The 12,929-nt window shown below is 52.7% G+C and overlaps 6 protein-coding genes across 6 annotated transcripts; 3 read left to right on the forward strand and 3 right to left on the reverse strand.

Moving 5' to 3' along the window:
• Window positions 1-323: 323 nt before the first annotated feature.
• Window positions 324-1,801, forward strand: PHYSODRAFT_301204 (hypothetical protein; the record flags this gene model as incomplete). The annotated part of the gene is made up of 4 exons (XM_009529386.1): window positions 324-515; window positions 576-1,034; window positions 1,088-1,291; window positions 1,343-1,801. The coding sequence occupies 4 exons, from the start codon at window positions 324-326 to the stop codon at window positions 1,799-1,801; spliced, it is 1,314 nt and encodes a 437-aa protein (XP_009527681.1).
• Window positions 1,802-2,530: 729 nt separating this feature from the next.
• Window positions 2,531-2,884, reverse strand: PHYSODRAFT_286094 (hypothetical protein; the record flags this gene model as incomplete). Its single annotated transcript, XM_009529387.1, has 1 exon — window positions 2,531-2,884. The coding sequence occupies one exon, from the start codon at window positions 2,882-2,884 to the stop codon at window positions 2,531-2,533; it is 354 nt and encodes a 117-aa protein (XP_009527682.1).
• Window positions 2,885-8,196: 5,312 nt separating this feature from the next.
• PHYSODRAFT_315284 (hypothetical protein) lies at window positions 8,197-9,386 on the forward strand (the record flags this gene model as incomplete). Its single annotated transcript, XM_009529388.1, has 5 exons — window positions 8,197-8,387; window positions 8,423-8,505; window positions 8,659-8,823; window positions 8,856-9,100; window positions 9,369-9,386. The coding sequence occupies 5 exons, from the start codon at window positions 8,197-8,199 to the stop codon at window positions 9,384-9,386; spliced, it is 702 nt and encodes a 233-aa protein (XP_009527683.1).
• Window positions 9,387-9,606: 220 nt separating this feature from the next.
• PHYSODRAFT_315278 (hypothetical protein) lies at window positions 9,607-10,108 on the reverse strand (the record flags this gene model as incomplete). Its single annotated transcript, XM_009529389.1, has 2 exons — window positions 9,607-9,741; window positions 9,770-10,108. 2 exons carry the CDS (start codon window positions 10,106-10,108, stop codon window positions 9,607-9,609), a joined length of 474 nt encoding a protein of 157 aa, XP_009527684.1.
• Window positions 10,109-10,443: 335 nt separating this feature from the next.
• PHYSODRAFT_449070 (hypothetical protein) lies at window positions 10,444-10,809 on the reverse strand (the record flags this gene model as incomplete). The annotated part of the gene is made up of 1 exon (XM_009529390.1): window positions 10,444-10,809. A coding segment is annotated over one exon (366 nt), but the record flags the coding sequence as incomplete, so codon positions are not given.
• A 408-nt stretch (window positions 10,810-11,217) lies between these two features.
• On the forward strand, window positions 11,218-12,060 carry PHYSODRAFT_256504 (hypothetical protein; the record flags this gene model as incomplete). Its single annotated transcript, XM_009529391.1, has 1 exon — window positions 11,218-12,060. The coding sequence occupies one exon, from the start codon at window positions 11,218-11,220 to the stop codon at window positions 12,058-12,060; it is 843 nt and encodes a 280-aa protein (XP_009527686.1).
• Between the last annotated feature and the right edge of the window lie 869 nt (window positions 12,061-12,929).

Below are 12,929 nucleotides of genomic sequence, written 5' to 3' on the forward strand. Positions count from 1 at the left end.
ATGCAGGTATTTTTCATGTGATGCTCTAAGATCCTGCGCTGCTTATATTATTATTTTTTGCTAACGGCGAAAATACTTAAGCAAACAACAGTCCGGAAACTCAATCGAAGGGTCGTTTTAGCATGGAGGGCTCGAGTGCGCCCAGCAAGAGGACGCGTGGAAGTTCTGCGTCACTACAAGAAAAACAAACCTAGCGCGAGTGGTCCGCTTCAGGGGAGATCAAGGAAAAATGCATCCACCCATTCTACAGATTCAAGAACGTTGAGTTCCCACCCGCTATTATAGCTCTGCGTTGTGTCCTTCAGAAGATCGATCTGTTCCTCATGACTCCAGACGAAGCTGCTTCGGAGGCTGCAGGGAGCGGAGACTTGGACTGGATGGAGGAGTTGCTGCTCCACTCCGACTATTTCCAAGATATCGACTCGATAGCTCAAGTTGCCGCTGCAAATGGCCATTTCGAAATGGTGGAGCTTTTGGCCTCCAACTTCTTCGACTATAGAGGCGAGATCGACATCGTTAATTTTTGACAGATTGCTGGAAATGGCACAAGTGGCCGCAAAGAACGCTCATATGAGTTCTTGATTCCCGAAGAAGTCGATCCTGAATTGCCCCGGTTGCGCCGAAAACTGAAGGTCGCTCTGTGTCAACTACTGGAAGAAGCTGCAGGAAATGGTCGCCTCGAAGTGGTGGAATTCATGGTGGAAAGAAACTTCGAGTGCCTGCAGTATCCGGAAAGTGAAGTAGACGCACGATATTGTGCGATTACGAGTGGTCACGGTCCTGTTGTTAACTTTTTGCTCCATCAGGACGAGTATGCGTGGGATATGGCGAAACCTTGTGAAGCAGCGATCGCTTTGGGGCAGAGTGAACTGGTGCAAAGAATTTACGACAAAGACCCCACGCATCTGTTTCGAGAGGTGGCACGAACGGGTAGTGCAGATACTGTAGAATACCTCTATAACGCAGGTTACAACGACGTCGCGTTGGTGACCGCTGCATTTGAGTCGGCAGTGTCGTGGGGGAAGGATCACACGGTTCGATTCTTGGCTACATCTCGTCGGATGTCTTTGATTTGGCCTTTCTGGAGGCCGCTAGTCACTTTGGCCACATTAAAGTGTTGGAAACCCTCGTCGATGCGAAGCGTGCATCGGCCTCGGTGATTAGTCAAGTTTTTCAAGGTGCAAGTTGTACAGCCATCGCGCTCAAAGTTTTATGCGAAAAGTGTGACGTCTCGGATGAATTGGTCGTGGCTGCGTTTCGTAACTCAGCATCCTCTGACAATACTGAGATCGTGATGATCTTCCATAAGCTCCGATGAATTTCCTCTGAAATGATTCATGAGGCTTTCGTGGCTCCAGTGGAGCACAGCCGTAAGGATCTTACCGAGTTTCTTCGAGGCGACACTCGCTTGACTTCCGACACACTAAATGGCGCGTTCACACAAGCGGCAGCCCAGGGTAAATGGAGGATACTTCCATCTATGTACAATGATGAGCGCGTATCTGCCAGTACGTTGCTCGTGGCATTCCAAAGTGCTCTACATGCGGAGTGTGTCCATGTTGCTGGAACAATTGCCAACGGAGTATCAACCCGGCCGGATGTACCACAAGATACTCGAGACGGCATGTTTGTCAGCGCTGCGACGCATGATCAGATTGAATTGCTGCAAATACTGACAAGGGGCGAATCAAAGGACTGGCCTCTGGACGTGTTGAAGAACGCTTTGGAGGTATCACACCAAAGAAGCGCATCATGGAACGGATTTGTAAGCAGCTTTTCAGTGGAAGACCCGAAGTGTTAAATGCGACTGACAGCTGCGGCCGCGACATTGATCAACTACAGTGGAAACCCCGTAATTAGCTGCATTGAGCCGGCGCGCGTGGCAAGTTGTATGCGGAGCTGTTGCATTTATAGAGCTATTTAGTTGCCGCTTGCTATCTGTTTAAAAATACGTTTTTTTTTATAATTCATCGATTGAAATTGCCTACCAGCCAGAGCGCACTGCAGTCAGTTATCGGTAATCATCGAACTATCTTCGACACTCAGTTATAGATTGTATTTTTTCTTGAGTTAAGATCTTTTCTAGAGCGCTCACGCTATTATGCCGACAGAGCCCAGATAGTCCTTTTCATCCAGTATTGGATTGCTCCACCACTCGAATAGTAAAGCTGAGACAAACAAATGTTGTTGACGAAAGTCAAACGAAAGTCAAGTGAACTCAACGTAGTGTTCAATTTTGAGACCATGTCTTTGCTGAGGTTTCTCCTACCACAAAAAGGTCGATTAGCTCAACATAAGCGTCTGCAGACTCACCTATCGGTAAATACGGCTGTTCCAGTAAAATGTTTAACCTACTCGGACTTGTTGAAGACCGTACCCATCAAAATGATAGGGTTTGCCACGAAAACGAAGAGCGCAAGCAAACCGAGGCATACCACCAGCGTCCCTTCGTCGGTCCACTTTCCAGCATCCTTTGCCACCAGCGCTCCCGCTTTTTTCACCGACTCTTCGGTAATCTTGCCAGAGCTCTTCACCAGCGCTGTCTCAAGGTTTGGGGAACTCTCAGCTTATTCAAGCTCTTCACCACAGCGGGATCGCTTGCCACAGTTTTGAGGGTTTTGCTAATGGTCGGGTCATTGATGGTCTTAGCGAGGCCTGGATCCTTCTGGAGCGCTTTGGCAACGTTTGGGGTTTTCCTGAATAGTGACTTCAGATTCAAGAGACCTGTAATACCCCACCGTTCTTCCGTGTCGGTGTCGGCACCTTTGAGATTGCGATGCGCGCTATCGTCGGCGATGAAGCGCTCGAAACCAGTCCCCTCGCAGGCAACTTGGGCAATGGCCAATACGGCTAGGAGCAGGAGCAGGAAATATGCCTGGCGCATTGTTGAGAGAAGCTTCGCAGGGGCTTGGGTGTGTAATGGTCGAATCGGAAATGAATACCTCGAACTTAGGACATCATGACTGCAATAACCTGCTAACCATCACATCAACAGACTGGTCCTTACGATAGAGGTAAATTTGTTGGTGTGATGCTATCTCTATCTGCATTATGTTACGTTTTAATTTATAACCGCAATACCGCAATGCCGCAAAGCCTGCTTCAATCACACCTGTTGAGCTTTGCGTCACGTCAGCTTGTATGTGCATGCAGTACCAAGCAGGCATGAAGGGAGCACTCGTTGATCCTGCACGGGTTGCTCCTTGTAGTGGTGCCTCGCACCTGGTGTATTGCAGAATGAGTTAGGTTGGATGATGCTAGGATGTCTGTGCTAGGCTAATATGCATCGGTAGTTTCGTGTTGTGTAGCTGGAGGGGTCGTTGTGGTCGTCGCAGGCCGTTATCGTCGCCACTGCACTCATCGCAGGTGGCGCCAGCTCTTGCGATCTCCAACAGCCCTCCTCGACCAAGATGATCCGAGTCTACAGCTTCTCGTTGTGCGGGTGGATAAGCTTGATCATGGCCAGGTTGGGCCCGTGTAGGGTTGCGCCGAGGGGCTTCGTGAAAATGTCGGCCTTCATCTCAGTCGTAGGGCAATAGGTCACGCTGACCTCCTTCTTGCGAATGGCGTCGCGTATGAAGTGAAATTTTATGTTGCTGTGCTTCATGCGTGCAGTCGTCACGTCGTTCTCCATGTTTTGATCGCGCTCTGGTTGTCGATGTACAATTCGATAGTATCATCTTTGCTGTGCAGCTCAAGTTCATTCAGGAGCTGTTTCACCCACAAGCAGTCCTGCACTGCCGTCGCCCCAGCGATGTACTCAGCCTCGGCTGTAGAGAGGGCGACCGTAGATTGTTTCTTGCTGTACCACGAAATGGGCATGGCGTTGATGGTGAGCAGTCCTCCTGAAGTCGACTTTGTGTCCTTGCCCCCGGCCCAATCTGCATCGCTGAAGATGGCTGCCTCAATAGTGTGTCGGGGTGTCTGCGGGCGGGAAAAGCGCAACCTCAGCTCGCGCGAGCCGCGCAAGTAGCGCAGGATACGTTTGACTGCAGTCCGATGAGTCGACGTAGGCGTTGAGACGAAACGCGCCAGGAAGTTCACAGGCATCGTGATGTCTGGTCGAGTGTAGTTGCTAATCCATAGTAGTGACCCAATGGTCTCCCGCATGATGCTAGTGTCGTAGAAGGGCTCGCTGTCCTCTCCGTTCAGATCCCGAGTTGACTCCATCGGCGTAGTCACGGGGCGGCTATTCTCCATGCCGCACTTCGCCAGCAAACCGTCAATATTGGCTGTCTGGTGGAGGTAGATGCCGCAGTCGCTCTGCTCAATGTTAATTCCCAAGCTCTTCTTGGCTGGACCCATGTCCTTGATCTGAAATTGGTCGGCGAGCTTCTGCATCGTCCAGTCGGAATCGCCCTCACGCTGGCTGACGACCACCACATCATCGACGTAGAGGCCCAGTACAGTTAGCTTACCTTCATGCCAACGAAAATACAAGCACGGGTCAAGCTGGCTCCTCCTGAAGCCAAATTCCAGTAAGTAGCGGTGTATAGTGTCGTTCCACAACTTGCCGCTCTGTTTAAGGCCGTAGAGACTCTTTCGCAGCAGTAGGCATTTGCCCTTGGGTAATTGGAGTCCGACAGCGGCGCGCATGTAGATGGGTCGATCGAGGTCTGCTCGCAGGTATGCGTTAGGAGCATCTCCTTGTCGAATGACGGCATGCCACTGAGATGCGAGGGCCACAATGAACCGCAGGCTCGCGATCTTGAGCACGGGCGCAAAGGTCTCTGCGAAGTCAATGTCAAACTTTTGAGTGAAGCCGCGCGCTACCAGCCGCGCTTTGAACAGTTCCAATTCGCCTTTGTTGTCAAACTTGAGCTTGAACACCCATTTTGCACTTATCAGATTTCCATCAGTAGGAATGTCCACAATTTCCCAGGTAGCGTTCTTCGATATTGGTCGAAGCTCTTCTTCGATTGCCTGCCAACACTCCTGCCAATACGGGCTGTTCATTGCCTCCTCCACGGTTACTGGCTCCTTGATCCCGTCACGCTCTAGTAGTACCGCAAAGGCAGTACCCTCCTTGAGTACGATAGTGAGCAGGACAGATGCCGGAGTGGCGAACTCTTCGAGAAAAGATTGGGGCAGCCGAAAGTCATCGCGTGGTAGTGCTCGTGTACCTCGATTCAGGCCAAAGATGCGCTGGATGGCACGCGACGTAAGTTGATGCTGCTCTGCAGGGCTACCAGCCCGTGCTTCCTCACCATTAGCGTCATGTGGGGTGTTGGTTTCGTGCTGTTGATCGCCAGCTTCCTCCTCCTCGCCGCTATTGTCTGCGTCGACAGCGTCCATGTATCGCCCCACGGCTCGCGAGTCCAGACGGTCAATGTTCCGGATGTGTGTTGTAGAAATAACACGTTTGGTTCGCGGGATGAGAACACGGTACACTTTCTTCTTGAAGTCGATGCCAATAACAACTCCTCTTTCAGCGCGCTTTTTCGCTGATCGCTTCGTTGCATGAGCGATCTGGCTCGTACACTTCGAGCCGAATTTGAGGATGTGCGAGACACTGGGTCGTTTTCCGGAGAGGGCCTCAATGGGAGACGCATGGTCGGCGTTCGCTCGAGTCGGCAGATAGTTGCGAATGTAGCTCGCATACAGAACAGCATCGCCCCAAAATCGCTGTGGCAATGCCGAGGCCCAGAGCATCGCTCGGGCGGAATCCATGACAGTCCGGTGAAAACGCTCTACTTTTCCGTTTGAGGATGACATGCCCGCCTCCGATTCTTGGTGGAGAATACCCCGGTTGCGGAGGAAGCGGCCGAGTCTGGTGCTGCCAAATTCACCACCACCGTCCGAGCGAATCATCTTCACCTTGGTGTCGTATTGTCGCTCAAACTCGCTAACAAAGTCCTTCCAATGCCCTTCCACGTCGCTCTTTTTGCGGAGCAAGTAGACGCGATTGTAGTTCGTAGCGTGGTCTACAATGGTCAAAATGTGTTTGTGACCGAGCCGATCCGGGGTCATGTCCGTCTTCAGGTCAACGCACAAGGTAGCGCCCGGTTCGTCCGTTGGGGCAGATGTAGAAGTATCCTGCTTGTTCTTCGCGTGTCGAGCTTGTTTCGCTTCAGCGCAGTTCATGCAGAAATCCACCTTCCGATTAGAGGCAACCATGCCTTCAACGAGGTTTTTGTCAATCATGCGTACCAGATCCTGGTAGTTCACGTGCCCCAGGCGTTCATGCCACTGCTGAAGCATAGAGGTCGTCATTGCTGCGAAGGAGGCCGCGCCTTGCTCGATTCCAACAGATCAAAGCCCAGTCGAGGCTGAATTACCCACTTCGGCAACAATCTTGCCCGTCTTGTTCGTAATTGTACACTGCTCCTCACCAAAGGTACAGGTGTAGCCTCGAGCGGTGAGTTGAGCCACTGAAATTAGGTTGCGGTCAATACCTTTTGCGAAGTACACGTTTTCTAGCAGGACAGTACGAGGCACTCCTTCTGCCATCGTCGTGATGACAGTCTTTCCCTTCTCAGTAGCGGCGACAAGATCTCCATTCGCCACTCGCACCGACAGGAATGCTGGATCTATCGCGAAAAGTTGGTCACGGTCGATGCAAAGGTGGTGAGTTGCTCCCGAATCCACTGTCCAAACATTTCCTCTCGTGGCAGAAGCGCCGCGCTCGGCATCGTCGGCAGCGACCCAGACATAGCCTTCATCATCAGAATCTCTGGATGTGTCGTCATCATCAGCAGCGGCTACGTTCGCACTTCCTCTGGTGGCTAGTTGTTTTGCCTGTTCCACGAGTGGACACGTGAAAATCTTGTGACCAGGCTTCCCGCACACATGGCAATGTATTGCACCACGATGACCAGCGGCGGTAAAGGCTTGGCCGTTATTTTGCTGCTGCGGACGTCGATCCGAGTTGTCGTTGTTGTTTCGCTGGTTACGCCAATGCTGATCATCATTGTGGATATTTCCCCCCCCCCTGAATTCGGGTTCCGGCGGTCAGCATGACGGTTTTTGCGTTCATCTCGCTTCGCACCACATCTGCGCCCGTCACCTTTCAGCTTGTATAGCAGTCGCTTCATGCGATCGGTTTCCGCAACGTAGTCGCTTGCGTCGTCGGGCACTGAAGACAACAGCGTGGGCGCTAACTCGGGGCATGCATTGTTTCCGAACACCTCCATGACCATCTTGGTCTGATCACCTTCCATGAGGCTCTCGATGAAGTTCAAGTATTCCAGGTAGTCATGCCACGTATCGCCACCACGCTTGTTACACTGCATCTTCGTGCTGAGTTCGAGTTGGCTTAGTTTACAGCCAAACTCTGCACGCATCGCGCGCTTCACATCTGAGTACGGCATGCTGTCACCATTATGACGGCGCTGCCACTCTGAGTTCTTCTCGTGATAGTACCTAGACGCTTTCCCCTCGAGGAAGTTGACAATCACCGATGCCTTGATGTCGTCCAGGTGGATCCGTTCACGAGCTCTTCCGTCCTTATTGCATGCTCGAACTCGTGGATGAAATTCTCGAAGCCAGCTCCTAACCCAGGGTAAACCTCGTTTCCCTTGAAGTTCGAGCAGCATACGTCCTTGATTTTAGGCTTCTTCGGTGATGGAGGTGCGGTTTCCATGCTAGTATCCGACATGGAGGGGGCACGGGGCGCTCGCGTCGCGAGCTGCTTCTTCAGTTCTGCCAGCTCGGACTGCAGTCGAAGGATGAGCTGGAGCTGGTCGTGCTGCTCCATTGTCTCTTGGTCCGAAGGGTCGAAGTGCAGGTCGTCTGGCAGTCCTAGGCGAGTATTCCTTCCGTCTTGGTGGTCTTCGTCAGCCTCGTTAGCACCTCGTGCCTCCGAGTATTCTTCAAGGGCTTCGTGGTCGCATCGCGAGTCTTCGAAGTCTTCACTGGTCGCGGTCGCTGCGGTAGGCGAGCCAGTTCGGCTCATAACCTGAAGGGAGCACTCGTTGATCCTGCACGGGTTGCTCCTTGTAGTGGTGCCTCGCATCTGGTGTATTGCAGAATGAGTTAGGTTGGATGATGCTAGGATGTCTGTGCTAGGCTAATATGCATCGGTAGTTTCGTGTTGTGTAGCTGGAGGGGTCGTTGTGGTCGTCGCAGGCTGTTATCGTCGCCACTGCACTCATCGCAGGTGGCGCCAGCTCTCGCATGACAGTACTAGGTACTTATAAAAATACTGAAGCTAAGCTTATTATATCAATCGAAAGAGATCAAGTGGGGTCTGCTCTAATGGCGGCAGCGAAGGGGAATCACGTGGAGATAATGGCGCTGCTCGGGACAAAGGTGGATTTGAGACGCCGCGATGGCTGCTCGGCGTTGCACTTGGCCGTGGCCAGTCAGCGCCCGAAAGCTGCAAAACTGCAGCTCGGCTTCGATGCGGACGCATCTTTCGCTAACAATGACGGAGTGATGCCCATGAAGTTAGCCGTTGAAAATGGCCTCTTTAATTAATCAGACTCTTGTTGAGGGTGGCGCCACAGTCGATACGAGCTGTGTCCCAGAACGGCGCCAACGTTCTCGCCATTGCAGCTCAAGCTAGTCAAGTTGAGGTACTGAAGTTGTTCCTAGAGTGCAGAGCCCAGTGAATTTAAAACAGTGGCGCGGATCGAACTCCGCTCATGTTCGCGGCGGCAACCGGTCGGGTTGGAGGCTCTGGAGCTTTTGCTGGAACATGGAGCTGAGTCCAACAAGACGGCAACACGGCTCTGACTATCGCCGCTGAATCGGGGCAGGTGGAAGCGGTTGGAACCTTACTAAGCCACAGCGCTCGGGGCAATACGAGCGAGTTCCCGGAGGTGGCGCCGTTAGCTGCAGCGGCGCAACATGGGCACGTGGAAGTGATTCAGGTGCTGCCCGGTACATCAAGCTGATGTGGACGTCCATGATAGGGGCTGTGTATAGAGCTGTGTACAGTGGGCAGCTGGAGGCAGCTCGCGCGTTGGTAGAGGCTAGTCTTGGCGCCAACGTGAACAAGCGGAACCAGAGCGGGTGGACGCCTCTCATGGCCGCAGCACATCGGAACTTTGCGCAGATTATGGAGCTTTTGCTGGAGAGGGGCGCCTCGCTCACGCTGAAGACGAAGGATGGGCGGACCGCTCTGCATATTGCAGCTCAGGAAGGCCACACAGAGGCGGTTGGTCTCCTGCGTCGGTCGAGTGGCGTTAGTGGGCACTGTTAATCGGTTGAAGCGGACACCGTTGATGCTGGCGGCGTAGGAAACTGTTCAGCTGCTGCTGGACAACGATGCGAGCCTGGACTATATGGACCAAAATCCACTGCAGGTCGCTCTCTCCAACAGCAAGATTGACGTCGCAACGTTGCTGGAGATAGACGTCGAATTCAGTATCACGTCAAGGGAAGAGTGAAGAGGCAGCGTGCAGCAAATGTAAGAGTCCGTGAAGGGTATCTCAGTTCGATGATAGGGATACCCTGGAGGTGCGCGTGGTATCTCACTACGTAGCGCCCATGGGTTGAAAATTATCAACCCATGATTCGATCGGTTCATGAGATTCTCTCACAATTTAATTTTGTGAGAGAATCCGGACGCAAGCAAACCTGATCGAAAGCTAGAAAATGAGTTGCGCTGCCGTTACCCGCAGAACTATCATTCTCGCCTCCCTTCCTGCCAGGATCACAAGTCTATCTCATGTCATGGACCGAGTCGAGGAACTGCTTTGGACGCCGATACCGAGCCAGCGTCGTGCCCAAACAGGTCCAGTCCAGAAGCTCCGAGCCTTGCGATATAGCCACATCCAAGCAAAATTGGTCCGTGATCTCGACAATGGGGTCACTTGAGTCTTACCGAAGCGCCGAAATCAACCAGCGAGGCACCACCTTCTTTACCACAATGCAGCATGATATTGGCGGGTTTCAAATCCGCAAAGCAATAGTTCTTGGAGTGAATATGGCCAAGTGCACTGACGCAGTCGCAAGCAATAGTGGTCAAGGCGCGAAGTCCAACCGGAGCATGTAGCGTGAGCAAGTCAGCAGCACTCCGAGCAAAGAAGGGCATCACAATAATGTGTCGCTGCTCGCCTTCAGAACTCTCAATGGAGAAGGACTTCACAAACTGGACGATATTCGCGTGTGTTTCCAGCGCGCGGTTGACGTCAACCTCTCTCTGAAACGCCTCGCTGTGCATCGCTCCATACACTTTCGCAGACCAGATCTGGCGTAGGCATAGTAAAAAGCAGACTTCCCTTGACCTTGGCGCAACTTGAGCGGGCCATTCAGCTCAAAACCTTCACGAATTACGATGACGTTCCGCGTCGCCGCCTTGATCGCTGATCGGGCGAATGCAATGAGCACAAGCGCTTCCCTACGGGTCAAGTAGGCCGCCCTAAGGGAATTATACATGCCAGTCTCCCTTTCGAGTAAGAACTTCACTTCCTCCGGGGTGAAACTTACTTGAAGCCGGGTCAAATTTTTGGAAACTTCCAGGTCACGAGAAGCTCGAGTTGACTCCGACACCGTCACTGGAGCCTCCACCAGCAGGTGAATTGGGCCCAGGCCAACAACTTTGTCTGCTTCACTCGCTTCGCCGAGTTGGCCACTTGCCAGCCCCACGCATCGTAAGTGCGCGTCCGTAGACGAGACGCGAGTATAGTCACTAGTGTCTCTCACTCCTCCCAGCGCTTCACGTTGTGTCAGCCATTTCTCCCCGTCCTCCTCCTTCTTTCTCTTCGCTAGGAAGAGTTGCAGGTCTTCGGCATCGCACGTGATCGTCACTGGTTTCTCTGTCTTGATCGCCTCCTTCAAGTCTTGAACCCTGTCCAGCTCGTCCACCTGCACCAAGAACGGGCTCCCAGTCTCTCCAACGACCGCACACCAGAGCTTCAACATCATTTCAATCTTACGGTATAATACTCGATAGAAGAAGGCTTTTCGTCTTCTTCGGCTTTTTTTTAAAAAAAAAGACGATCTGGACGTTTTCACCAAACACGACTACTTTCACTTGAAATATGTATGCGTCGCCGCTCTTAATACTGGCCCCTTGGCCGTTCTCGTAGAGTGCCTACCCCTTGATCTTCCTTCATTTAGCCCCTGTGACAATGTTTATTCTGTAGGATACAGAATACGGGGTTAGAGGGGTTAACCCCTTCGAAGTTCGAAAGAGAGGACAAGTTTGCTGGATATATATTATGTCCTGTGACAATGCTTATTCTGTAGGATACAGAATACGGGGTTAGAGGGGTTAAGCGGGAACGATACCCAAACCAAATGGCTACAGTCCCATTTCGGGCGATGCCAATGGCGTCCAAGCGTGTCCACGACTCCGTCGGTGGCACCGAAGCTCCTCCTCCGCGCTCCAAACGTGCACGCCCGTCTCCAGACCAGGAGGAGTGCAAGACCGATAGCCAGGAGCAACCGTCCGAGGTCGATGCGTCTTCCCCGCAGTTCCCGAGGCTGCAGCACGTGTCGTTCCCCGTAGCGATCGCGGCGCTTCCTCACGTGCTGCGGCTCATTGACACGATGGTGGTGGCCCCAGAGGAGGCTCTGGTTGAGGCGACGTCCACCCACCAAGTGGAGTGGGTGGAGCAATTGTTGCAGAGGTTCGACGACTGCTCCCTGGAGGGAGCCATGATCCAGGCAGCGACAAATGGCTACACGGATGTTATCGAGCTGCCACTGGAGCATATTGATGGGTACAATTCGGAAGACGACGAGGTGGAGTTCGATGACAATACGAAGGAGTTCGTGCGGAAGGCGGCCGAAGTCGCGGCCGAGCACGGCCACTGTGAGGCTGTGCAGGTGCTGATATCGCTCGTTATGGACTTTGATTGGAGCCGCTACTCGTCGGCCTTCTACCATACAGCTCGAGGTGTTCTGGACGCGGCGGCTGGACGTGGCCATCTTAATGTGGTAAGATTCATGGTGCAGCACGCCCATCAGTATCGCTACAACCAGCGCTTTTCCATTTGGGCTTCTGTCGACACGTTGGAGCATGCGCTTGCTGGTGGACACCTCGGTGTGGCAAATTTCCTCATCGACTACAGCGACATCTTTTGGAATCTCAAGCGAGCTTTCGTTGTTGCGATGGAAAGGGGACTCACGACGGTCGCGGACAGAATTGCTGGCGTCTTTCCAGCTTGATTTCACGGCGACAATCTGTTCTCGGAGCTGGCGGAATCTGGTGAGCTGGAGGCGGTGAACTTTCTCTACGACAATGGGTCCAACGACGCACGGTCGGTCGAGAAAGCTTTAGCCAGCGCAGCGAATGGCGGAAGTGCAGAAGTTGTGGAGTTCTTACTTGATACGGGTCTGGTCTCCTCGGATGCGTTCGATGAAGCCTTCAAGCGCGCGTGTTGCGGCTACAAGACCACCGACGTGGTCAAGTACCTATACAGCCTGAAGCGTACAACCCCACAAGGAATCAACCGAGCTTTTGGTACTGCGTACGATGTCGAGGTCCTAAAGTATCTCGACGAAAACGAGAATATCACGGATGAATCCATTACGGCTGCCTTTAAGAAATGGACAAACCGTGGTTTCGCTCGCAAATTCGACATTTTGAAGATCCTCGTCAGCAGGCCTTGTGTCCCCTCTGAGCTCATCGATAAGGCTCTCGTTGCGGCAGCAAAAGACGATAAAGCGGGAATCTTGGATCTGTTGCGTCGTGACTCGCGTGTGTCCGATAGAGCGATCGGAGAAGCGTTCGTGCAAGCGGTTTTATCAAACAAACCGAGTGTCCTGGAGTCGATGTATGAAGAGCAGTGCGTCCCTCCCGAGGCACTTCTTAAAGCGTTCGCGGAGGCTGCACACCGTAAACGGATCGGCATCGTGAAGGCGATCGTAAAGATGCTGTCCGTACAAAAGCGTGTGCCCCGAGAATTCAGGTGCAAAGCTCTGATCGCAGCCGCTCACCATGGCCACATGGAGATATTCAAGGTTGTTACTGAAGCCGAGGCAGAAGATTGGCCTCTAGAGGCATTGAAGGAAGCTATCGATGTCGCCGAAGGAAA

Source organism: Phytophthora sojae, assembly GCF_000149755.1.
Source record: "Phytophthora sojae unplaced genomic scaffold PHYSOscaffold_4, whole genome shotgun sequence".
Classification (NCBI taxonomy): Eukaryota; Oomycota; class Peronosporomycetes; order Peronosporales; family Peronosporaceae; genus Phytophthora; species Phytophthora sojae.